A 25,480-nucleotide genomic window follows, 5' to 3' on the forward strand; every position below is an offset into this window, starting at 1 on the left:
ACCTGGTTGACATCAAAGACGGCGAACCAAACTTGTGCTACTTGAAAGATGGGCCAAAGAGAGCATTCGTCAGAGAAGAGTTGACGATCGTACCTCGCAACACACTCCTTTACAGATCACCCACTGCTGAATAATTCTCATGGTTTGTTTGCTATTATATTGTTACTGTGACCAAACACCCGTACTCGCTCAAAAGTCAGTATCTCCTAAACTATCCGGCCGATTTTCGTGACATTTTGCATGCTCCACAGCAGTAGTATAGGGAATGGTGGTACGGGATCAGGGCTGTACCAAGGGCTCAATATTTAAATTGAGCCCTTGGGAGGGCCTGGTCCCGTACCACCATTCCCTATACTACTACATCCATTAGTCAATAACTCAGTGTAAAGATTGCTTCAGATTCCCATGGTTGCAGTTCGAGGATGTTTTTTTATTGATTTACCGACAAACATCCAGTCCTTTGCACATGGCGCCTGAATTACTTATGAGCATAAATCAAATATTCTCCTTGGTCATATGGGGAAGTCACTCATCCTGATAACAGAGTCACATAGCTTTTGTGTTATGAAATCGATTTTATACCTTACCCGTGAGGATCCGGGTTAGAATTGGTATTCAGCAATGCATGATTGTCTGGTCCAGACTCGATTATTTACATACCGTCGCCATATAGCTGGCGTATTTATGAATACAGCAACCTAAAACAAATCTAATAAGTTTAATATTGCACTGTATATTATCAAGCAGTATTTCCTTATTAGATGCATGGCACCATCAAGAAGACAAATTGCTCATATTGACGCAAATTGTATGATGTCACAGTCTAGCAAAAGGCAAATTACAATTAGGCTCTATGTTGTTTCCAAGACTTGAAAAACATTCTCTTTGTAACTTCTCCCAGGTATTCTATTACGTACTGCACCAAAATGTTGTTTAATATTGCAATAACAACGACTGTTCATCATTATATTAGCAAGCTTATCGACCAGGGCTCGGTTGTTCAATACTGGGTTATCTTAACCGCCGGTAACTCCTAACGGCCGGTTAAATCCTTAACCGGCCGTTAGGTAACCAAACGTTAAATATGCGTTGTTCAAAACATGGTTAGTCATGCCGTTAAAGTTTAATAGTGTGTTTTACGTCACTGGTTAGCTTTCATATATACCACAATTCCGTTTTCTGTTTACTTCCGGATTACCAAAAATGGAATCGCGAAGTATCGCCTGCACCCCAAGGAAATAGAGAAGTCGAAATTTCTCTGCTGACGATCAGAATGTAATCCAGTAAATGGTTGAGACCAACTCTGTAGTTTATCATAGGCATGCGAATGTCGTAGCGCTACGAACGCTTGTATTGGAACACAAGGTTCCAGACGTTTACATATATATTTCAAAGACATATGATCCCAGCTCTGTGTGGGACTTACTTCAATTCCAACAACAGAAAAGACATTTTAAGGAGAAACTATAGCACAGCTATACATAAAATATGATGAATCCATGAAAATACATGTAATATTAATAGTAGAAGCATGTTTTCAGGGGATAGAATATTTACAAATATTACACACAGGAGTTAGGCTTAGACGGCTGCAGTCTTAATTAATCTTTGAATTCCCACAAGACCTATCGCTCACTTTTCACTCCTTAAATTGTCATGACTGTATGTCCAAGTCATTAAGATGCTATCAATATCATTAATTAATTATTTGCCAAGTCTGTCAAAAATTGTAATGTATGAACACACATTGCCAAATCTTTTAACATCAAACACTATAGATGTTGTGACAATAATACCATTAGCTTTTTATCTGAAATATGCATTCAATGCCAATAGAAACTTAATATGTTACTAGCACGATGTGAAAGTAATCAAACTGTAATTGTACTTTAGGCCCCAGGGCCAACACTGCTGAATAAAATCGATCTATTATTCGACCTTACTGTTGACAGGAATCTCATGAATAAAACTGTGCAATATCGTCATTATCTGAACGCCTTCACAGACGCATATTCCGGAAAGATGTCTTGAAAATCATGAAGCTGCGTCTAATTTATAGATGAACATAATTCCCTCGATACTCATTCATCAGATGAACCTTCATTTAGTTCAATTCACAAGTGACTATAGAAAATGCATAGATAGTTCTTTTCAATGTCTTCAAGGACGGAAAACATGTATTATAATTGAATAAGTGTATTATATAACGCTGCAACGATTCGGCAGAGAAATACTAATGTGCCATTGTATTCCTTATATAAAATACATCAGTGTATAACATTAGCATTCAGATATTGTTATAAAATAAGTTTAAAATTCCAAACATTATCGTGCAAAATGACAAGGGTTATTCGCTGTGACAAAAAGGTTTCGATATTCAAATATAACATTTAATCAAAGTGACTACGAAGTAGGCCTGCATATCAATCACAACTCAAAACGTTTCGCAAAAACGGGATTGAGACGCCAATTACATCAAATATATTTCATATTCAGCGGCGACAAATGCATCACTGAATTCTAAGGCTGGGACGGGTACTACGGTACTCGAATCCTGGTCGGGTACAGCGGGAATCGAGTGCTATTTCCAGGAATCAGGTACCCGGAAAGGGAGAGAGCTCTGTAATGACAAGGACAGACAATAGCTTGTCTTTTTCGTTTTTGACGTAACACACATTTACATCATTGAGTGAATGAGTGAGTGAGTGCACTCAGCAATATTCAAGCTATATGGCGGCGGTCTGTAAATAACCAGGTCTGGACTAGACAATCCAGTGATCAACAACATGAGCATCGATGTGGATACGATGACATGTGTCAACCTAGTTAGCGAGTCTGACCACCCGATCCCGTTAGTCGCCTCTTACGACAAGCATGGGTTTTCTATAATAGTCTCTGTCAAATCGTGATTGAATATTCAGAGGTTGACCCGACTGTATTTCTTCCATTTCCGCGTATTCGATTCCGATTCGGGTAAGTACATGCGGGTACTCGATTCCATTTTTTCCTACTCGTCCCAGCCCTACTGAATTCCCCATACATTTTAGAATCTAGTTACAACTGGTCTTCTTTGTCACCAATACCAAGTGTCTAGATAAACTGAAACGAAAGAAATTGGGGTGGAAACAAATGCTGTGCTCGAAAGACAACACCTGTTTGAAATGTAAACAAAGAAAATTTCAGACTTTATACTGTGTAGCATTTTCTCAAATTTTCAGACACCCATTTGCATTGAAAGAGCGGAGTAGCAAGAAATAGGAAATTAGAAATAGATACAATACAGGAATGTGATATGTTTATACGAAACTGTCAAGTTTCTGTGCAGCGTGACGCCATGACTGACGCAAAATCACGTAGAAAGCGACAACGGTAATAATCGGCATTTCTGGCGCTTCTTCTCTTTCTTAAAATGAAAACGAAAAAAACATGTAACAATACACAGATAGTCAGAATCATTCTGATTACTTACATCTCATATTTATGTACAAACGATCCCTGAATCAAGGGAAGGGTCCTCGCAAAACCCATGTCAGCCTCCATTATTTAAGAAATCTCAACGGTAGTGATGTCATACATCAACATTGTATTACATATTTGGCAATTTCTCTGAGGTGAAGGTCGGTAGAATAAGAGTATACACAATCACCATATCCCGCCGATTACACTTTCAGTATCATAATATAATCATTCGGATATTTTTTCAAATAATTTAATTATCTACATTTAGCCTTGTTCAATATCATATCATACTTGGGTATAGGGTGTACGTGTTTGATTCTTTGAAAGTGTTTGTTTGAATAATAATTACAGAAGAAATTCTCACATTTAGTGTAGTAAAACATATATAAACCTTTACACAAGTGTTAAAAGATGAAACGTAGGAATCATGTTCTTGTTCAACATGTATTTTAGTTCCTATGAAGTGTATAGTTACAGTTTCGTATGTAACTCTTCGTCAGAATAATTTCCAGTATAGAAGTCCATTCCACGATACACCCTATCCTTTCTTTGCTGAACTAGCCTTATGAAAGCAGTGTTAGCCATGAACGCCATTTGCGAGTTAACCACACTGTTAAAAAGTAAGCGGCGGTCCTTAGGTGTGTTAACTGAACGTCACGTTAACAACCTGTTTAAAGTTAACAGAGTTTTGAACAACAAGATAACCCTCTGTTATGAGTTAACGGTCGGTTAAATGTACTTAACAGCTGGTTAAAAGATAACCAAGTTTTGAACAACCGGGCCCAGGTCTGAAAAAACGAAATACTATTCAATATATATAAGCATTTGCGACAAATCCCAATCACAGGGGCTTTATATGGATTTGATAACCTCTGATTGACCAATAAGAGTAGTGTAAATTCGACATTCACTACTTAATCTGCATATAAAAATACCCTAAATTCGAGCACCATTCGTTTACTGGTATTCTATCAGAATGCAGGATTTCAAAATGTCATGTTTTATTGTTATATACACACGGACAATGTCGTAACGTTCATTTACAAGCAAAACTTATTTGCATGTGAACGTGGCCTATAATGTTTCTCTATCAATTCGAAAGTGAAAAGAGTGCTATGAATTTATGGAGTGCTGTGGCATTACGGAACAAAATAAATACAGTGACGACATTGCACAGAACGTTTCTCACGTGCATCGTTGCCGTAAGCATAACGCAACGCATTACAAAGACAACTTTGACTAAACAATACTCAGCAAACTAAATTATCTTCACACTTGGAAAATTTAATTATATTGAAAATGGGTTAATGATAGTTAATATGAGCAAAGACCATAATGGTCAAGTAGCATTCGCCCATTTCAACTGTGGTGAACCAAACGGGGCACAAGCAGCACGCACCTTCGTGAAAATGCAACTTTGCACGTGTGCAGAATTTGCAGGTGATTAGGAAACAACGTTAACAATCCATGAGAGATAACAGGTCTCATGCCACGCCTTACAAATATTGAATGTAAACGTGCAGTTGACATGCACCAGGATGGCCAGTCTGCTGTGGCTGTTGGTACACGTGCCATGAGATGCAGTAGACGGACACTTGACAACCTCAGGAGACGGGTAGTGCATCTGATCGCCCCAGGTCAGGACAATCAAATTCGTCATCTGCGTTATGAATACACAATGCCCATTAGAAAGTGGTCAAAAGTAACCTTATGTTATATCTGGGATGATAATTTTACGGCTGCAACGTTACCCAGTAACGCACTGTTTAGGGGTCTTGTAACTACATATCTTCGTGCCAGACGTCCTTAGGCCGATTTTGACAGAGGTATACCGTAATGAAAGTCTACACTGAGCTCAACTGCACCTGCTGATGGCTAAATGCCCGGCAAAATGCGGATATTACCGTCATGGGGTGACCATCGAGATCACATCACCTCAATACCATCGACTTCTTGGAAGAAGTCTTCGTGCCTTGAGACGTCAATCCAGAATGTTCAAGAACTGGGCGCCATGTTGGTACAGTAATTCACGAGTGTCAGGCAGTCATTGAGACAACATAGCCATTCTCGTGAATGCGAGAGGGGGGCCGTACGCGGTATGGAAAAAGCTCCAATACAGATGGCTGGTACCTGGGAAATCGAAAAGTGGCCCCATCATGCTACTATTGACTGTGGCAAGTGCACCTAGCGAATCTTAATGGCTAATCCTGTTTTAGTGTGGGCTCATTGCATCCATAAACCAAATTTATCCACAACCAACAATTTATTTTCCATATGGGTATGTCTTGGGCATAAATGTAAAGTCTTTTGTTTAATGTATTGCGAGTCTGTTCCATTCAACTGAGAAATATAGGAGCAATAAGAAATTACCTGACTAAAGAATCAACGTTCATCCTTCTTCTGGTCTTGTATTGTATAGATTAGACTACTGTGACAGTTTACTTGCTCGGCTCCGCAAGTGCTAATTTCAAAACTACAACCGATCCAGAATACTTGTGTTAGAGAAGTTTCTCTATGTCCAAAGTCTAGCCATATCACACCTGTACTTCAGGACTTGCACTGGCCTCTTGTCCGTCACAGAATTGTTCTGCGCATCATCTATAAGTGTGTAACTGGTGCTGCTACTGACTATCTGTGAACATCTCCAGCTGTACACACCAACAAGATCTCTCAGATCCGCTTCACAGAACCTGTAGTGTGTACCTAGAGTCAGGACCCTCACGTATGGCCAAAGATCCTTTGTGTTTTATTCAGCCACGGAATTTAACACCGTTACCCACACTCTTAGAACTGCACCATCATTTTCAGCATTCAGATCATATCTGAAAAGGTATCTGTTCCAAAAACACTACCCTAAATGTTTAAGTGTATCAAACGAACTTATTTTAAGCGTGTGCTGTGTGTCTTTTTATAGTGGGTGCTTCAAGCATGCATTATGCGTAGAGAAATGCTCATGACAAATGGACTTTTCATTTATCCATTATTTGGTTTATTACATAACCCTAAATTACGCAACTGACCCACTTCATTTGGACAATATCCTGTATCTTACTTGTTAAAAGATTCTTGCAAATGGTAATCAGATTTTTGAAGAGAAGATATATCATGAGCACAACGCCAGTTGATGTAACACGAGGACATGGTATGAGTTTTGCATTCTTACATGATTTGGGAAATCATTCGAAACTGATTTAATGAATAGAAATAACCTACAGCACAAATATAGCACGTGTATTTTGGATAAAACAGCAAAGGCGAGAAATGAACGTGACGTAATATTAATTCTTGCTTTCTACACGTTCAACATGTATATGTTTTATAGGAATCGTATAATTTAGGTATGTCATGTGGACAAATGCAATGGGCACATGCTTATTCTATTGTGTGAAAATGTTAGTATGTATTATGGGGCGGTGGTGTAGCCAAGTGGTGAAGGCTTAGACACGGCGATTGATGATCCGGGTTCGATTCCACACAATGTCTAAAGTTTATTTCGGGTGTCCCCCACCTTGATATTTCGCCAATAGTGCCCAAAGCGGTGTAGAAATCAATCCCAATTGCTGTATGCTGACAACGAAGTATTGTTGAGAATATGTGTATTCCATTATGACTGTAGAAAACATTAAATATGTTTGGTCCCTCAGGATTTCAACCATATGACAAATTAATGGACAAGGGATACGGTTAAAAATGCTCACGATGTGTATCTTTAATTATAGAAAGGTTGACAACTGGAGTTGTTTCTCTGCCGATCCATCAAAACACCACAAACACAAAAATAACATAAGTCTTTGTGTATATCCTCGACTCAGTGTTTCGACTTTGGTCAGTTTGTTGTTCATGAGGAGGTTGGTTGGTTTGTTTCTTGTTTAACGCTGCACTCAGCAATATTCCAGCTAGATTGCGGTGTTCTGTAAATAATCGAGTCTAGACCAGGCAATCTCAATTTCATTTGATTTGATTTATGTGTTTGTTTAAGTGAAATTCATCGGTACGTTTTCACTGGAAACAGACTATAGTTGATGTGAATCCATTTGATGTTAATCCAGAACTACTACTGGCCTAGTGGTTAAAGCGCTACTTCAATGTGTGAAGCCAATTTCTGGTGTCCACCCGTCATGATATTGCTGGAATATTGCTAAATGCGGCTTTAACATAATGCTACGCACTCAAAATACAAAACACAAACGTTGAATACCGTTATATGTACTCTTTTAATAATTTTATAACAAATTGTAAACCATATAAAATTGCCATTTGTAGTTGGTCAGAAGATCTAACATTATTACAAACTTTCATTTATAAAATGCACCCTTAATTACACGAAAAGAAGTTTCATACCACAAAACAAAACCACGATTAAAAGCGATGTCTGAGTTGGTTAGATCCCTGACTTTGTGTGCTGACGCTTAGGTGCCTAGCTTTGAGATTGTCTCGGATAGGACTCAACCCCCAAATACCAGAATTTGTACTTTACTGAGATATCATAATTCCAAATATAACATATGTCACATTTAACCCGTGGTGATATATTTACAGAAATGTATCTCATTTAAACAGAGCCGGTTTAAAGCAATGAACCCCTCCTCAGGGAATATGTAGAGTCTAAAGAATCAATTGAATGCTTTACAATAATGCTTAGCTTCGTAAGTCCCAAAACATTCAAGATAAGTTAGGCTCACAGAATATTTTAAAAAGTAGCATTTTTGATATTTTAAGTTATGGCTAAATATACCTACAATCACCAACGTCTGAAGGAATGATGTAAATCCGGCTAGGGTCCATGCAGGTAGCAAAAGTACTGTAAGTCCCCATGGTCTCTAGTATGGTGATCTACCTTCAGTTCTTGGTGATCTATATCCCGTGTTTTATTTTGTATTGTCTTGTATTATAGTATAAGTTTTAAGATAATTTACATCTCTATCTCTGATACACTAGTAGTTTTATTGTTCATCGTCAACAGTTTTTTAATTTTAATTTTATTGATCTTTAATATGATGGTTAATTATCCTCGTCACGATATGGCTGAAATATTGCCGATGTGACGATAATATTAACTCACAAATATACTAATTGTCCTACCTGCACAAGGCACAATGTTACATGTCTGTGTCTGAGTGTCTGTTGACGCCCCGGGACAGGGAGCTCCACCGTGGCCTGGGGTCGGGTTACTGCAGGTCCTGTCCCTAGAGACTGTTTGCTGACCACTCCCACAGGTCAATGTACATGCACCAGGTGATGTCACAGACCACGCTGACCAACCGCCGTTCACTGAAAATAGTTGCACCATAATGCATTTATTCGTGGACGACATGGATAGTCTGTCATTCAGACCCTGAAACAAATATACCCAATGCAACTCATGCAAGTCTAGGATATGTGGCAAGTCTAGACTACCACAGCTTCAAGCTGAAAATGAAGAACGTCTTAGGGCTCCTTTTTATCTTATCGTATTTTAGTTTAAAACATTTTTTCTGTAAAATGATTCCATTCCAGAGATTAGCTGTTAGTGAGTGAGTGAGTGAGTTTGGTTTTACGCCGCTTTTAGCCATATTCCAGCAATATCACGACGGGGGACACTAGAAATGGGCTTCATACATTGTACTCATATGGGGAATCGAACAGCTGTTAGTCTACATGGATGGGTACATATTCCAGCAATATCACGACGGGGGACACTAGAAATGGGCTTCATACATTGTACTCATATGGGGAATCGAACAGCTGTTAGTCTACATGGATGGGTACATCTATCACAATTAGCATAACATTCATGAGCCACATGTACATCCTGCAAAGGCATTCTTCTGGATCTAAATTGGTGTTGAGATTTTTAACTCCAGCTCTCACTTCCCTACCAGCGCCATATTTGTTGAAGATCTTCACAACTGTAATGACACTAATACGTGTTTCTGTCTATCAACTGTGACTATGAACCACACACTTTAGCTCAAGTTAAAATCGATAAACCATGATTACATAAACAGTAAAAAATGAAGTTGCAATTATATTTTCATTGCATGGAAACAATGCATGATGCTGGAACAACATAAATCGATACCTGACACCTATTGCTGTTTAAATGTTATCTCGTTCCCAAGGTATCGACAGAACAAATACTTTTCCTCTGTTTTTCATCCCATATATTCATGCGACACATTGGTATGCATTTAACTGCAATACTATTCAAAGCAGCCTGAAATTAAGCTCATGCACTCGCCAACTGTCGAACAGTTGTTGGGCGGTGGAGTAGCCTAGTGGTTAAAGCGTTCGCCCGTCACGCCGAAGGCCCTGGTTCACTTCCCTTCATCGGTACAATGTGTGAAGCGCATTTCTGGTGTTCCCCTCCGTGATATTGCTGCTACATTGCCAAAAGTAGCGTAAAACCATACTCACTCACTCGCTCGAACAGGTGTTGTTTGGAGAATTGACTTGCAATCAGAGCAAATGTCTGTTCACATGAATACAGAAAAAGAACCAGGAGGGGAGCTTATTCGGTGCGCACAGCGATACCTACATCTTGTCGGAATGTTGATCCCCAAATGTAACACATTTTTTATCAATAAGGACGTCAAACATTTCATACCATTTTCTCAATAAACAATACATGGCATTTCTTCTCCTTAACCTTTCACATACTGCCCAGTACCTCTGAAGAAGATATGTTAGTGAGTTTAGTTTTACGCCACTTTTAGCAATATTCCAGCAACACCAGAAAGAGACTTTAAGTTAAGTCCTTAAGTTTGCCATATTTATGTACAAAGAATCTTTTTGGTCAGCGTCGACTAGCGGTTGGATAGGATCAAATATCACATCGATTGAATTTGCGAATATCAAGACAAAATTATGTATTAGATATTGCCAATCTGCTGTATTGTATTGCGTTTACAGCACGACTGCGTGGACTTATTACTATTGTGTTGTGAAAAACATGATCATTTAATATCATTTTTTACAATTGTTCCTCACAACCAGGTTGTCTCTTCACCGAGTTTCGACGTTATGCATCCATTCATTATCCTTTCGCCAGGTTGTAGATATTTTATATCGTATCTTAATGATACCTCGGAAGACATAAACTCTCAAATACATTCTCTGTATAACAATTCTTTCACAGTTTAAACAATGTTTTCAAATGAATCATGTTAAGGTGTGTTTTTAACAGTGAAAATGTTCCTGTTCCGCAAAAAAAACTCGAATCTAATACTTAAGTACAGCTCCACGTAAGAACCATGCGAAATCGAGAATACTGGATAAGTCCAAAAATCCAGAATTTGTTTTAAAATTTCAGAATGTGATGACACCACTTTATTAAACATCGTTGTGGATTTTTTCTAAAATATGTGCGCTAGTAGTCGCGATACGCTAATATTTCCCAAAGATCAATGGGAGGTAGACGGGCAACGATCTCCATTGGTTTGCATAGTAAAGTACTGTTACTTTGAAACCAGATTTTGAATAACAGCAAATGTGTGGCATATAGCAAAGTATATGTACATATAAAAGAAGCTGTAATCTAACCTTTTCCGTCATAAAAAGTACGTAAAGTTCTAATTTGTGATGAAAATGTTAATCTAAACGTGAGCGACAATTCACCATTCAGTTGTCGTTCTTGGCAACTTATGTTCCTCATTACCGCTAGATGGCGTGTTGTTGCTAGGGTGTTGCTAGAGAAGCCACCCCGCGAAAATGGCGGATGCGGAAGCGAATTGTCTGCTCCGCTGCAGTGTTGGCCTGACAGCAGATGGTACTTGCGGAGTATATAGAGCATATCCCAAAGAAAACGGTTTAGAAACCCTGGGATCATGCTGTCGGGATATTTCTTCGCATCTGCGGGAGGTGAATCTATGTGGTGGTCGGCAGACGACAAGAGCCCCGCAGCAGACAGCGAGGGAAGTTTGATTTCCTACCGAATCGGCCTTTTCAGGTATGTTTGTAGAAATCACACTGGTAAGTCATTTATGATGAGAAATAAAAATGAAAAATAAGCATTGCATTTATTTATATCGACAGATCTACACTATCCGAAATCGTGTATCGCTCTATGATATCTTGTCTAACAGTTGCACCAACAGGGATCCATGTTGCGATTGAATCAGATATGGTCGCATTTAGAGTAAAATTTGTAAAAATGCAACCGAATATTTCAAAACACTGAGCATCAGGCGAACTTTAATGAAAATGCAGATGTTACTATAGTTTTTGTGATATTGTTATCAGTAACATGTCGTATTTTGTCCAAATTGTAAGCACTTGATGGCTGTTCCGTTCACCTCCTTTTGAGCACAGTTACGAGAAATGTCAGTGTGTTTCCTTACATTTTGTGCTTATGAATTTGGGGGGCAACAATTTTGTATGTAGAAATATTAATATATTATAATTTAAAATTATGGGAGGGGGCATTGATTTTGTATATGACATGCAAGTGGGGGTTGGGGTGTCACTTACTTTGTACATAAATTTTAGGGGGGTCATTCACATTGTACATGCTTCTCCATAAAGATCATCATTACCCCTGCTGACCATATGTTATGAACAGTCCCTAAGATCACTATTTTACCTCATTTTTAGAATACATAAACCTGTTAAATCTGTAGTACAAGTTATGTTAATTAAAGCCAAAATCTAACAAACAATTTTAAGTAGACTATAATATTGGTTACGTGAGTTACCTGTGAACAACCCTTGTTGCATATGAGGGAGTAAAATAAAGTTTTGTCTTCTTTGAGTGGCATTTTAGAAGTTGCATACATGGGAATGCAACAAACAACTGATTTTATGGATAACAATTTCTTTATTGCATGTATGCAACGTTTCGATATGGGTTCTTGTATCACTGTCAAGCAAGAATGCGAGAACTTATTAATAAAAAACATTTTGGCTAGTGAAATTTAGAGTTTTATTAGATAATAACAATTAGGTAAATAAAATACTGAATTTGAAGCTGAATATAAAACATGTTTATTGGCTTAGCTAGTTTTAAGTGTACATGAAGTTATCATGATTGAACATTTAATGATTTGTTTAATGATTAAAGAAAAGAGAATTTTGTATCGTACACTTGAATGATAGGTATGCAGAGTTGTGTAATATCATGTTACAAGTAGTATTTCTTTGCTTCTTACAGGTACGATCCTTCACTGACAGTCTGTCCATATCATCGCTACAGACTTGGCATTCATTGGAGACCATCCAGGAAATGTGTTTTCCCTCTCCATCAAGGGTCACAGCTGCCGTATAAAGGGGTGTCCGTCGACATGAGTGAGACCCTAATGAACAAGATTCGAGTCCTTGTGCCTGCAGGTTCTGGTAAATATATATGTTACTTATTCTTTTGGGTGTTTTTAAGCATGAGCTTTCACCATGGCACATAGTATTGCTATTATGTCTGGGAGAAATCTTGCATGGTAAAACTTGCAAGCATCAACTGGAAGTGGTGATAGTCTGGTTGTCTTCATTGCTAGTAGTGGCAGCCTAAGAGACAGCTGGCAATTCCGGCAATTGCTGATTGCGTGAATAATTGACCGCGCGATGTAGTCTAAACTGTCAATTCCGCAAAATGTGCACCAAGCGAAAAAAGTATGTTTACAGTAACAGTTCTCAACTGCAGATAAATTGCAGAGCCTAGAAGGAATCTAACCTGGAACCTTTTGCTCCAAAGCGAAACCACATCGCTCCTACTTTTAAATTCGTTTTCCTTTAAATGCTTTGGAACTGAATTCTCATCTATTTGAAAATCAAGATAATGTTGTCATACGTTTATTTTGTCACATTATGATATTTATTAGGGAATTCTCTTTCCATGAGTTTGAATTCTTAAGGTATAGCTGCTGGTTTATTCGACTAAAAGAGTAAAATCATTGAAATAAATGTCATTTTAATCTTGATATTTTCAGGAATCTGTGTGAAGTGTTACAATGTTTTCAACAGTACCTACAAGGAGGTTAACCAGTCATCAAGTGTAAGTTTCTTAATCAAATGCTCAACTCTTTAAGAAATATTTTCAAATTTTAGTGAAAATACATATTGAACCATGTCAAACATAATATCATAACAAATATTCATGTATGACCAGGAGTATTTAAAACTGAGATATGGTTAATCATAATGGCTATTTAGAAGTTACTAGTATCTATTTATTATAATCCTCACTTTTTAAATGATTTTAGGGCCAATCTTCACAACAAATTACAGATAAAGGAGAAGATGTGTCTACATCAAGATCAAAAGCATCAGAGGTAAAGTCAACTTCATCTCCTACATTAGTGAATATTTGTTATGTTTTAAACCTAGAACTCCCTCTCCATGCTTATTCATGTTCATATTACATACATACAATGTGAAGAAGTTAAATTACAAAATTAAGGGAAAATTATGGATTTTTACAACACACATTCTTTAATTTAGAACTAAATATATTTTCCAGAAAGAGAGTACCAACAGCCATCTACGTGCGAGTGTACTCAGAGAAGTGCAGAATAGCCCTGAATGTGATGTAAGTACAATTGGAGTATAAATGAAGTGTCACATATGCCTTGGTGGTGCTATGGAATTCATAATTATATCAATTCTGCTTTATTAACAGCTATCTGAAGCATACTTGCTCGTATCATAAGCAGACCGATTTCGTCCAATGTTTGATGTCTGATCCCAGTGAAATTTAAACTACCTAATACTGTAATGTGCATTTATTTTCCATCGACATTATACATGTAATGTGTTTCTCAAACTTTGAACATGCATTAACCATGTTCTGAACTGGTGCCTTGTAATATTTTATGAATTGTGAAATTCATATTTTAATGTTTTTTTTCCATGGTTACAAGTTGGACTTAGAACATGATTCCATAAATGAATTCCATTCTCATTGAAAGATATATCCTATGATTTATGTTGAACCACCACTGTGATATGTCATCCTTTGATGACTCTTGTTTTATCAAACAAATAGTATTGTAATATGAATATGCAAGACTTACATTATTTAATCCTGAATAACACCTGTTAATTTACATGTAACTATGCATGTATATCTTTTTCAGAGTACTTACAGTCAAGACTCTCAACCATCACAAATCTCAAATTGGAGTTACGACAAGGATTTGAGTTTGAATGATGTGAATCATACTCTAGAAACATTGACAAGAGGATCATCCAGCCCAATACGAGCACGCCTACAAAGAGATATTTCTTCAGTAACGAAAAGCACAGTAAATTATTACAAAAGAAAAGCAAATGAGGCTGTTGATGCTGTCTTAGATATGATTGCACCAGGACAATCCAGTCAACTGAAAAAATTGATCACAGAAGATCCTCCTGATAGAACCTCTTCAGCTGACCATGACACCTTGATAGACCTATATCATCAAACTATAGACAATAATTTGAGAGCCCAAATATTGGCCACTGTATCCAATGATTTAAAAAAATCTGATCTCATGAAGAAAATTCCAGGTTTAACCATCTACAAAATTGACCAATCAAGGTTAATGTCAAAATCTCAAAACGGAATATCTTTCCCCAACAAGTCCAAACGACGACGTCATCGAATGGACAAAGGTAAATTGCAACATGCATTGGATTTCTTTTTCGATCCTTGTTTCATGCAAGTTGTATCTTTTGGGACAAGAAACATAGAGTTGGACTCAGGCGAAAACATTACCATTCCTGATGTTGTTAGAACCTCATGTCATTCTCAAATAGTCAAGATGTATGAAACCTTGTGTGAGGAAACTCACTTTACACCACTTTGCCAATCCACCCTTTTTCACATTTTGCAAGCCTGTGCTGCATCTAAAAGGAAGAATCTCCATGGTTTAGACAACACTGCTGCTGAAGGAGAAGAGGGGTATAAAGCAATTCAAGATCTAGCGTGTAGACTGCACAGCTGTGGAATTATATCAGAAGATGCTTTCAAAGATATAAAAGGTCAACTTTCATCAAGTCGTATCTACATGAAAACTGATTACAAGATTCATGTTCAGGATTCAGATGGTGTTCAGACCATTGTATTACTTGGGGACTCAGTGATCCAAATGACTCAGAACTGCAGAAATCCTGTGACCATTTGCATTCTCTGCAGTGTGACAGATGTCAGATTTGGGAAGATGTTGAAGAAAAATTCTCAAACATTGTAGTAAGTATAGAGGAAAGAGAACTGCAGGAAGATTGAAGGAAATCATTATCAGATTCATTACAGCAGATCAGAAATTGGAAGGCTCACATAATGCGATCAGTGAACCATTTCGTATACATTTCGTATTAACTGTCTTCAAAATCTCAAACAAAACCAGGCATTCTTGGTCATGGATTTGGCAATGAAATTTCTACCCTTAAAGTTCAGAGAGAAGCAGACAGACTGGTTGGGGCAGCGTGGAAAGAACTGGCATGTCACTGTCTGTATTTACCGAGATGCACAGGATACAATCTGTGTGAGTATTGATATATATATTGATATCATATTTAAAATTAAAAGGTAAACAATTCTAAAATAAGTAAAATAATGTCTTTTTGAAAATGCAAACTATGAGAACGTATTGAAACTATGTCAATTTTAAAGTTAGGATTAATGAAATCAACATTTCATTGTAGCACAGAACCTTTACTCATGTTTTTGATGGAGGCAAGCAAGACTGGTTTAGTGTCATCTCCATAATTGAAAATGTGTTCAACACCATAAAAGATCAACTCCCACAACTCACTGAAGTGTTCCTACGTTCTGACAATGCTGCTTGCTACCACCGTGGGCACATGTGTCTTTGTCTTCCAGAGGTTAGCAAACGCACTGGTAAGTGAAAAGTATTTTAAGAAGATAATGTACTTAAATTAATTAAAGTAGCAAATTTACCATTAATTTTCACGTCTAAAGATATTGCAGTAAATACTTTCTATACACATGACTATGCCAAACTGTTTTAATTCCGCAGCATTATGGATCACATTGTTTCATTGTTTTCATTGGTAAAGTACGCTTTAACAATTGCTGTTATGTCATTACATTAAAGCAATCACCTTTGTTTCACATGTTCTGTGATTCAAAAATTGCCCACATGAAGAAAAGATAAGGACATGGGTTACAGAAGGCAATGACATTGTTACAGCAACAGACATGAAGTCAGCAATTGATGCAGCAACAGGTATTGGAACAAACCCTTCATTTGTGTAGACTTTCTACAATGGATTGTTGTTTTGTAAATAAGCCTACGTGGAAACTGAAATATTGAATAATATGTTGGTTGGCATATTTTATTTTTCACATTAAAGTTATTCTTGTTATGCATGTATATTTTGTTATATCAAGTATCAGAAAAACACACTCAAATCACTCATCTTAAATGTAATTTTCAGTAGTGGTAAAATTCTGTAAAGTTTAAATGACTAAATACATGGAATTGGTTTAAAGTTTGTAAAGTAAAAGCTACAAAAAATGATATGTTTAGTACATACATTATTTTTTGTTTCAAAACTATAGATTATAGAATTGTATTTATTTTATCATTTTAGGTGTTACAGGATGTCAAGTTGCTGTAGTAACAATGGACACTGACAAACAAATTGTCAAGTCTCACAGACTGAAACAAATAATTTGTTTCAATGAAGTAGTATTCCAAGACAATGGAATACTTCTGAGAAAAGCCTATGCCATTGGAGATGGAAAATTCATTTCAAATGATGAATTGCTAAAAGCTGGGAATGGACTCCAAATGTCTCAACAATCAGGATGCAAGACACTTGAGGGTTTTACTTTACCCACAGTATGTGAAGGTAAAATCAGTCGTCCACAACCTACACAAACAGATCTTGATACAGTGTACTGTTGTCCAGAGCCGGGTTGTACCAACACCTTTCCCTGTTATAGGGATGCAGAAGATCACCTTGCTCTTGGCACCCACAACTGTCAACTTGTGAAGGAGTCAACGTATGACAACATAAAGCGACAGTGGGCCCGTCTCTGCATTGAAGTTGTCATTACCTACAAGGTCCGCACAACCACAGGTAGTTGCACATCACAAGCAGATGGATCAAGGCAAATGGGGTGGGCCTTGAGAAGTGCACGCAAGGGTGTTAGGTTTAACACTAAGGTGAAGGACTTTCTTCAAGCCAAGTTCATGGAAGGTTAAAGAAACAAAAAGAGTGATCCTTTGGAGGTGTCATGCATCATGAAAACATTAAGAGATGATGAAGGGAACAAGATGTTCAGCCATTCCGAGTGGTTAAGACCCAATCAAATAACGTCATTCTTTTCAAGACTTTCGAACAAGAAAATCAAAAGGAAAACTAAAGGAATAGATGATGAGGATTTGTTTGTTGTACTGGATGCCATTGACAATGATGTTTTGATGAATGAATTGTCAGAAAGTTAACCAGATAACTGTCAGGGCTATTGAATGTGACCAAATCTTATATGTTACACAGCACATCTTTCCGTGGTAAGGGAGCCTCAGAGTAAGTCTAACAACTCCATGTCAACCCTCGCTTTCACAAGTATGACATTACAGAGTTGAGTGTAGCAGCACTTCTCACGATTATTAGCTGCCTCAAGCTATCTACCTTATTCAATTCAAATATTTATTTCATTACTTGGCTTTGACAATTTATATTTCTTTAAGTCATTTCACAAAATGAGGTGACAAAGTCCTGTTGTTAAAGAACTATTACTGGGTGACAAATGTACAAATACAGCGGAGGATATTTGTGAACTCTGGGGTGATTATTTTGTTGATCTAGCTTAGCCTCACTGCTCTTCATCATCTGACAACTTCAAAATATCAGTTGACAGAAAGTTTACACATAATATTCAGCCTGGAACACTTATCATGTGATGATGATGTTTTGTGTAAGTGTATTGAAATAGACTATGTACAGGGGCACATCAATAATGTCAATAATAATGGTCAAGATTATAATCACAACGAACATCTAATCTATGGCAATGATAGCATCATAAATGTAATAACTGCCCTTTTTATTCTATTGTAAAGTCTGTATATGTCCCTAGCACAATCAGAAAAGGTGTAGTTGTTCCAATATATAAAGGAAAAAAATCAAAACATGATCCTAAAAACTATAGAGGAATAACTTTATCATCTTGTATTGGAAAACTCTTTGAGAAAGTACTTCTCGCTAAATTAGAAACCCAGGTTGCAAGAGTATATACCAGCATTTCCAGACAAGCTCCGGTTGACTTTAGAAAAGAACACGGTGCAACCACTTCAGTGTAGACTTTAAATGAAAGTTATCCTACTATTTAAGCAGAGATTCAAAGGTATATATACTGCTTTTATTGATAAGGAAAAGGCGTTCGACTGCATATGGCACAATGTACTCTTTTTAAAGTTATAAAGAAACAGGAACAAAAGGCAAACTGTGGCAGCTCCTATACCAAAGCTACACAGAAGTTCTGCTTTTGTTCAATATTGTGGCTTAAACTCAAATGAATATACCATGCAAGGTGTCAGACAAGGAAGGGTCTTGTCCTTTTTTTTCTACTTTTTATCAATGACGTAAAATGTTAATTTTGAACCTTAAGCAATGGTATTCACGTATATACAATGTATTGATATCCCCTGTATCTTATTGGCTGATGACACTACACTTGCTTCAACTTTTCCTTAAGGTCCACAGTCGCCATATAATAGTTCAAAGAGTGCTTGCATTATATCCGTAAATGTAAGACAGGTCATGATTATTATCCTTTCAAATTTGGCGAAACAGATATTGCAATAAGTGGTAGTGTCAAATATGGAGGCATCATGCTTTCCTCTGATTTATCCTTCAAATCTAGACTGCACGCATATTGTCAAAACTCCCTTAGTAATCCAGGCTTAAACAGTAAAGATCTCCCCCCTACCCCCTGTGTAAAAATATGGAGGAGGATGATACTACTCACTCCCCACAAGCTCCCCCCCTACGTGTGTGAATATTTACCTATTCTGCATGGTAAAGACTATGAATTGGTTGAAAGCATGCAAAGATACTTTGGCAGGGATTTGGCAAACTTTTTCATCTACCTCGATGCTAGGAAACCTTATTATGTGGAGTATGGTTGGCTACATAGGTAAATGTCGACTTTTATTTCCTGGTAGACCATGCAACAGGTCATGCCACTCCTCATATACAATTATATATATAGATATGTGAGTGGCTATCTTGAAATAGTTATGAACTGTGTTAATGAAACTGAAACTGTACAATGGGATACTCAAGTCAGCGGGAGACATGCATATGTTTACCCACAATATAGAGATATCATACAAATTTGTGTACAAATCAATTCTAGAGCCATTTTTCGAAATATTGTGAACTCTGCCATATAATTCTACATTGTGAACATTATATGTACAACAGGAATCAACTCTTGTCCAAACTTATAGATCTTTTTCATGTCAATGTGTCTGGGCATATAGAATTACTGCCATAAGATGAAATGCTGTCTCTCGTTTCTTGAGGTGAAACACCGGTTACTGAACACATAGATGAAATGTCATGGAGATGTATGATTGTCCTATTTTGTAAATAACTTTATCCCATGGTATCCTCGCTCAAGTGTGTATTTTTAGATCCTTCCTTGCCTTTGCTCTGTACATGTGTGTACCCGCATTGTGAATATCTTGTTGTGAATATTTGATGTATATAGTATACGATCTTCAGATTGAAATAAGTACTGAGAATGTTTTATAGTTAATATACTCAGCAGCTAAAAAAACGTCAGTATGAATTGAAAATTAGAAAGGCACTGTTATCAAATCATTACAGAAATGGACATAATAAGCGGATCAAAAACATGTTTTGTGTACAATATCTTGACACATCAATGAATAACTCAGCACAATTTCAAGACATTATGTGAACGTTTGCAGTACATTCAGACTCTTGACTTCAGTATCTAATCGATTGATGAAGGCCATTGGCACCTTGAACCACACTCTGAGAAAGGCCTGATGCAATAAATAGGCTGTGTTCGGCCTTGGTTAAAATTATGTAGTCTCCTCTGAATTTCATCCCAAAGATGTTCAACTGGGTTTAAATCAGGACTAAGGGCTGGCCACTGCACAATGTTGACACCGTTCTGCTGTAAGAAGTCCCGTGTAGCTCTGGAAGTATGGGCCCGGGCATTATCATGCTGGAAAATGTGGTTCCGGTGACATGCGAAAAGTGGTATGACTGAGAGCTTGGTCGACGTAGGGCACCGCTTTATGCCGCCTCCTCTCCCTGGACCAAGGTTCTGGACACCACAGAACCCACTCTTTGGTTCAGGCCTATTCCTCCCCATACCATGATGCTTGCCCCTCCCCATGAGTCTCTTTCTTAACACATGGGTCTGAATAACGCTGGCCACATCGTCGCCATATTCTTGCTCTGCCATCTGCAGTTGATACGCAGTACCGACTCTCATCTGTGAACAGAACAGTTCTCCATTGCCTGTATCTCCAGTTTTGGTGTTGTAGGGCAAACTGTAGACGTTCACGCCGATAACGAGGGGTGAGGATAGGTCCATGGTAAGGTCTACGGCAATGGAGGTTCCCAATGTTAAGACGTCGGCGTACTGTATCAGTACTGATTGGTCTTCCGTGTGTTCCCACTGTCTTGTAGTCTTCCAAACTGACGTTTCTTTTGCTGCTTAGTATATATGGCCATATGCTGTTTGTGTGAGTAGGGTTAGTGTATGAAAGAATGGGTGATAGAGATTCTGTTTGACAATGATACATATGAGTTTGAATGAGTGAATGATTTGTTTAAACTGTTTTTAGTTAATGTATATGTATATGTTGTTTGTCTGAGTAGGATTGGTGTATGGAAGGTAGTATGACAGATTATGAATCGATAATATATGGGATGTATGGCAAACTGACAGGATTTTTTTTATTTATTTAACTATTTATTTAACTTAGTAACTAAACTAACTAACTGACCAACTTACCAACTAACCCACTAATACACTAACCAACTAATACACTAACCCACTAATACACTAACCAACTCACTCACTTTATCACTAACTCACTCACTCACTCTATCGAGAATGAATGAAAGCTTTGAGCGGATGACAAATGTAAGAATGCCAGTATGAATGTATTATTGAGTACATGTAATACCTTATTTTTAAGTGTACATGTATTATTAAAGTGTCTCATGGCCCTATGGCCGGGCATTATTTGTATTATTTTACATGCGTGACACTATGTAATAAACATTTCTTCTTCCCCTCCTCCTACTCTTCTTCCTTATTCTTAAAAGTATGGTTCATACTTCAAATAAGGTGTCTGTGTTATGTTTGTGATGAGGAATATTCCATTTATGCTTTAATAAAAGTATAGAAAGCCAACACTGAAGAAGTAAGTATGTGACATCTTCACTTTCTCACTGTATTTTCCATTTTGAGAAAGGTAATCTCACATTTCCTGAAAATAATAATTTTGATGACTCAGCATAATTTACTTAAGTACTTAAGAAAAAGAACTATAACAGGATTTAGTACTTGAAAATCGGTTAGCTTTTAAGTAATTTGTTAGTAATTTAGGCCCCCAAAAGCATTAAATGTATACAGCATGCACAGAGGGTCTATACTTAGCATTTTTCTTCAAAACGCCCACTTCTTAATTAGGTTGACATTGCAAATTCCTCTGCTTTTTTTTGCAAATAATGATCCTAACAGTCCTCTTAAATACTTAAATAATACTTTCTTGAGCAAAATTCAATAAGTAGCTGATTTATTTTGGTAAATGTACCAAATTGTTTTCTGTCAAAATTTTGAAAATACATATAAATATATTAAATTTCAACGGTTAATAAAATAAAAAATTCAAAACTTTACAAACTTTTTATGTCTTGCTATCACAATTTCATAATTGTATTAAGCAAAGTAATAGCAATTACAACATCAAACGTTTGCTGTCCTGAGATAAATGCCCCTAAAAATCATCCATTTTGAGTAATTTTGTTATAGGTTAAAATACCCGTTACCTTGACAACCGTTGCTATGGAGCGGTCCTCATCAACTCTTCAAAAATATAACTGAAGTGAAAGTTGTATATGTATTCTTTCAATACAAAGTAAAAAGAATTCTGACTGCACGAATAGTTTTAACAATATTGTCAACGGAAAATAGCATTTTCTTACATTTTCACATGCTATTCTGGGTTAATTTCGTAGAATTTTAATTAGTGGCTAATTAATGAAAAATATTGATAGCAGAAAAATTTCTGAGTGACATGACATTTTACAAGGCCAAATAAAGAGAATGACAAAATTTCAAGTGAATATGAAATTTTGGACTTATCCACCTGTGCATGATTCTTAGGTGGAATGCTACTTAATAGTTAATTATGTTAATTATGGGATAGGACATCCATTAGTCCATAACTCTGTGTAAAGATTGCCTCAGATTCGCACGGTCGCAGTTCGAGGATGTTTTTTTATTTATTGATTTACCGACAAATATCCAGTCTTTTGCACATGGCGCCTGAATTACTTATGAGCATAAATCAAATATTCTCTTGGGCATATGGGGAAGTCACTCATCCTGATAACAGAGTCACAAAGCTTTTGTGTTATGAAATCGATTTTATACCTTACCCGCGAGGATCCGGGTTAGAATTGTCATTCAGCAATCCATGATTGTCTTTTCCAGACTCGATTATTTACATACCGTCGCCATATGGCTGGCGTATTTATGAATACAACAACTTAAAACAAATCTAATAAGTATAATATTCTTTTTTGTAATTTCTCTCAGGTATTCTATTGCGTATTGCACCAAAATGTTGTTTAATATTGCAATAACAACAACTTTTCATCATTATATTAGCAAGCTTGTCGACCAGGTCTGAAAAAACGAAATGCTATTCAATATATATAAGCATTTGCGACAAATCCCAATCACAGGGGCTTTATATGGATTTGATAACCTCTGATTGACCAATAAGAGTAGTGTAAATTCGACATTCACTACTTAATCTGCATATAAAAATACCCTAAATTCGAGCACCATTGGTTTACTGGTATTCTATCAGAATGCAGGATTTCAAAATGTCATGTTTTATTGTTATATACACACGGACAATGTCGTAACGTTCATTTACAAGCAAAACTTATTTGCATGTGAACGTGGCCTATAATGTTTCTCTATCAATTCGAAAGTGAAAAGATTGCTATGAATTTATGGAGTGCTGTGGCATTACGGAACAAAATAAATACAGTGACGACATTGCACAGAGCGTTTCCCACGTGCATCGTTGCCGTAAGCATAACGCAACGCATTACAAAAACAACAATACTCAGCAAACTAAATTATCTTCACACTTGGATAAATTAATTATATTGAAAATGGGTTAAAGATAGTTAATATGAGCGAAGACCATAATGGTCAAGTAGCATTCGCCCATTTCAACTGTGGTGAACCAAACGGGGCACAAGCAGCACGCACCTTCGTGAAAATGCAACCTTGCACGGGTGCAGAATTTGCAGGTGATTAGGAAACAACGTTAACAATCCATGAGAGATAACAGGTCTCATGCCACGCCTTACAAATATTGAATGTAAACGTGCAATAGACATGCACCAGGGTGACCAGTCTGCTGTGGCTGTTGGTACACGTGCCATGAGATGCAGTAGACGGACACTTGACAACCTCAGGAGACGGGTAGTGCGGATATTACCATCATGGGGTGACCATCGAGATCACATCACCTCAACACCATCGACTTCTTGGAAGACGTCTTCGTGCCTTGAGACGTCAACCCAGAATGTTCAGGAACTGGGCGCCATGTTGGTACAGCAATTCACGAGTGTTAGGCAGTCATTGAGATAACGTAGCCATTCTCGTGAATGCGAGAGGGGGGTCGTACGCGGTATGGAACAAGCTCCAATACAGATGGCTGGTCCCTGGGAAATCGAAAAGTGGCCCCATCATGCTACTGTTGACTGTGGCGAGTGCACCTAGCGAATCTTAATGGCTAATCCTGTTTTAGTGTGGGCTCATTGCATCCACAATCCAAATTTATCCACAACCAACAATTTTTTTTCCATATGGGTATGTTTTGGACATAAATGTAAAGTCTTTTGTTTAATGTATTGCGCGTCTGTTCCATTCAACTGAGAAATACAGGAGCAATAAGAAATTACCTGACTAAAGAATCAACGTTCATCCTTCTTCTGGTCTTGTATTGTCTAGATTAGACTACTGTGACAGTTTACTTGCTCGGCTCCGCAAGTGCTAATTTCAAAACTACAACCGATCCAGAATACTTGTGTAAGAGAAGTTTCTCTATGTCCAAAGTCTAGCCATATCACACCTGTACTTCAGGACTTGCACTGGCTACTTGTCCGTCACAGAATTGTTCTGCGCATCATCTATAAGTGTGTAACTGGTGCTGCTCCTGACTACCTCTGTGAACATCTCCAGCTGTACACACCAACAAGATCTTTCAGATGCGCATCACAGAACATCTAGTGTGTACCTAGAGTCAGGACCCTCAGGTATGGCCAAAGATCCTTTGTGTTTTATTCAGCCACGGAATGTAACACCGTTACCCACACTCTTAGAACTGCACCATCATATTCAGCATTCAGATCATATCTGAAAAGGTATCTGTTCCAAAAACACTACCCTAAATGTTTAAGTGTATCAAATGAACTTATTTTAATTGTGTGCTGTGTGACTTTTTATAGTGGGTGCTTCGAGCATGCATTTTGCATAGAGAAATGCTCATGACAAATGGACTTTTTATTTATCTATTATTTGGTTTATTACAATAACCCTAAATTACGCAACTGACCCACTTCATTTGGACAATATCCTGTATCTTACTTGTTAAAAGATTCTTGCAAATGGTAATCAGATTTTTGAAGAGAAGATATATCATGAGCACAATGCCATTTGATGTAACACGAGGACTTGGTATGAGTTTTGTATTCTTACATGATTTGGGAAATCTTTCGAAACTGATTTAATGAATAGAAATAACCCACAGCACAAATATAGCCCGTGTATTTTCGATAAAACAGCAAAAGTGAGAAATGA

The 25,480-nt window shown here is 37.3% G+C and overlaps 2 protein-coding genes across 2 annotated transcripts in view; one reads left to right on the forward strand and one right to left on the reverse strand.

Annotated features, from left to right (window-relative positions):
* Positions 1–25,480, reverse strand: part of LOC124292266 (coadhesin-like) — a 61,548-nt gene that overhangs the window by 34,287 nt on the left and 1,781 nt on the right. Inside the window, exon 2 of the mRNA XM_046729329.1 lies at positions 8,542–8,730. Coding sequence (XP_046585285.1) covers positions 8,542–8,730 — 189 coding nt within the window. The remainder of the gene's footprint in view (positions 1–8,541; positions 8,731–25,480) is intronic.
* LOC124292265 lies at positions 11,080–19,680 on the forward strand. The gene is given in 8 exon segments (XM_046729328.1): positions 11,080–11,326; positions 11,329–11,386; positions 12,587–12,768; positions 13,356–13,420; positions 13,629–13,697; positions 13,886–13,954; positions 14,502–15,183; positions 19,592–19,680. Coding segments are annotated over 8 exon segments (1,311 nt in total). The 5' UTR covers positions 11,080–11,148; the 3' UTR covers positions 19,600–19,680.

This window comes from Haliotis rubra, unplaced genomic scaffold (genome assembly GCF_003918875.1).
Source record: "Haliotis rubra isolate DU_JTF1 unplaced genomic scaffold, ASM391887v1 Scf510, whole genome shotgun sequence".
Taxonomy (NCBI): domain Eukaryota; kingdom Metazoa; phylum Mollusca; class Gastropoda; order Lepetellida; family Haliotidae; genus Haliotis; species Haliotis rubra.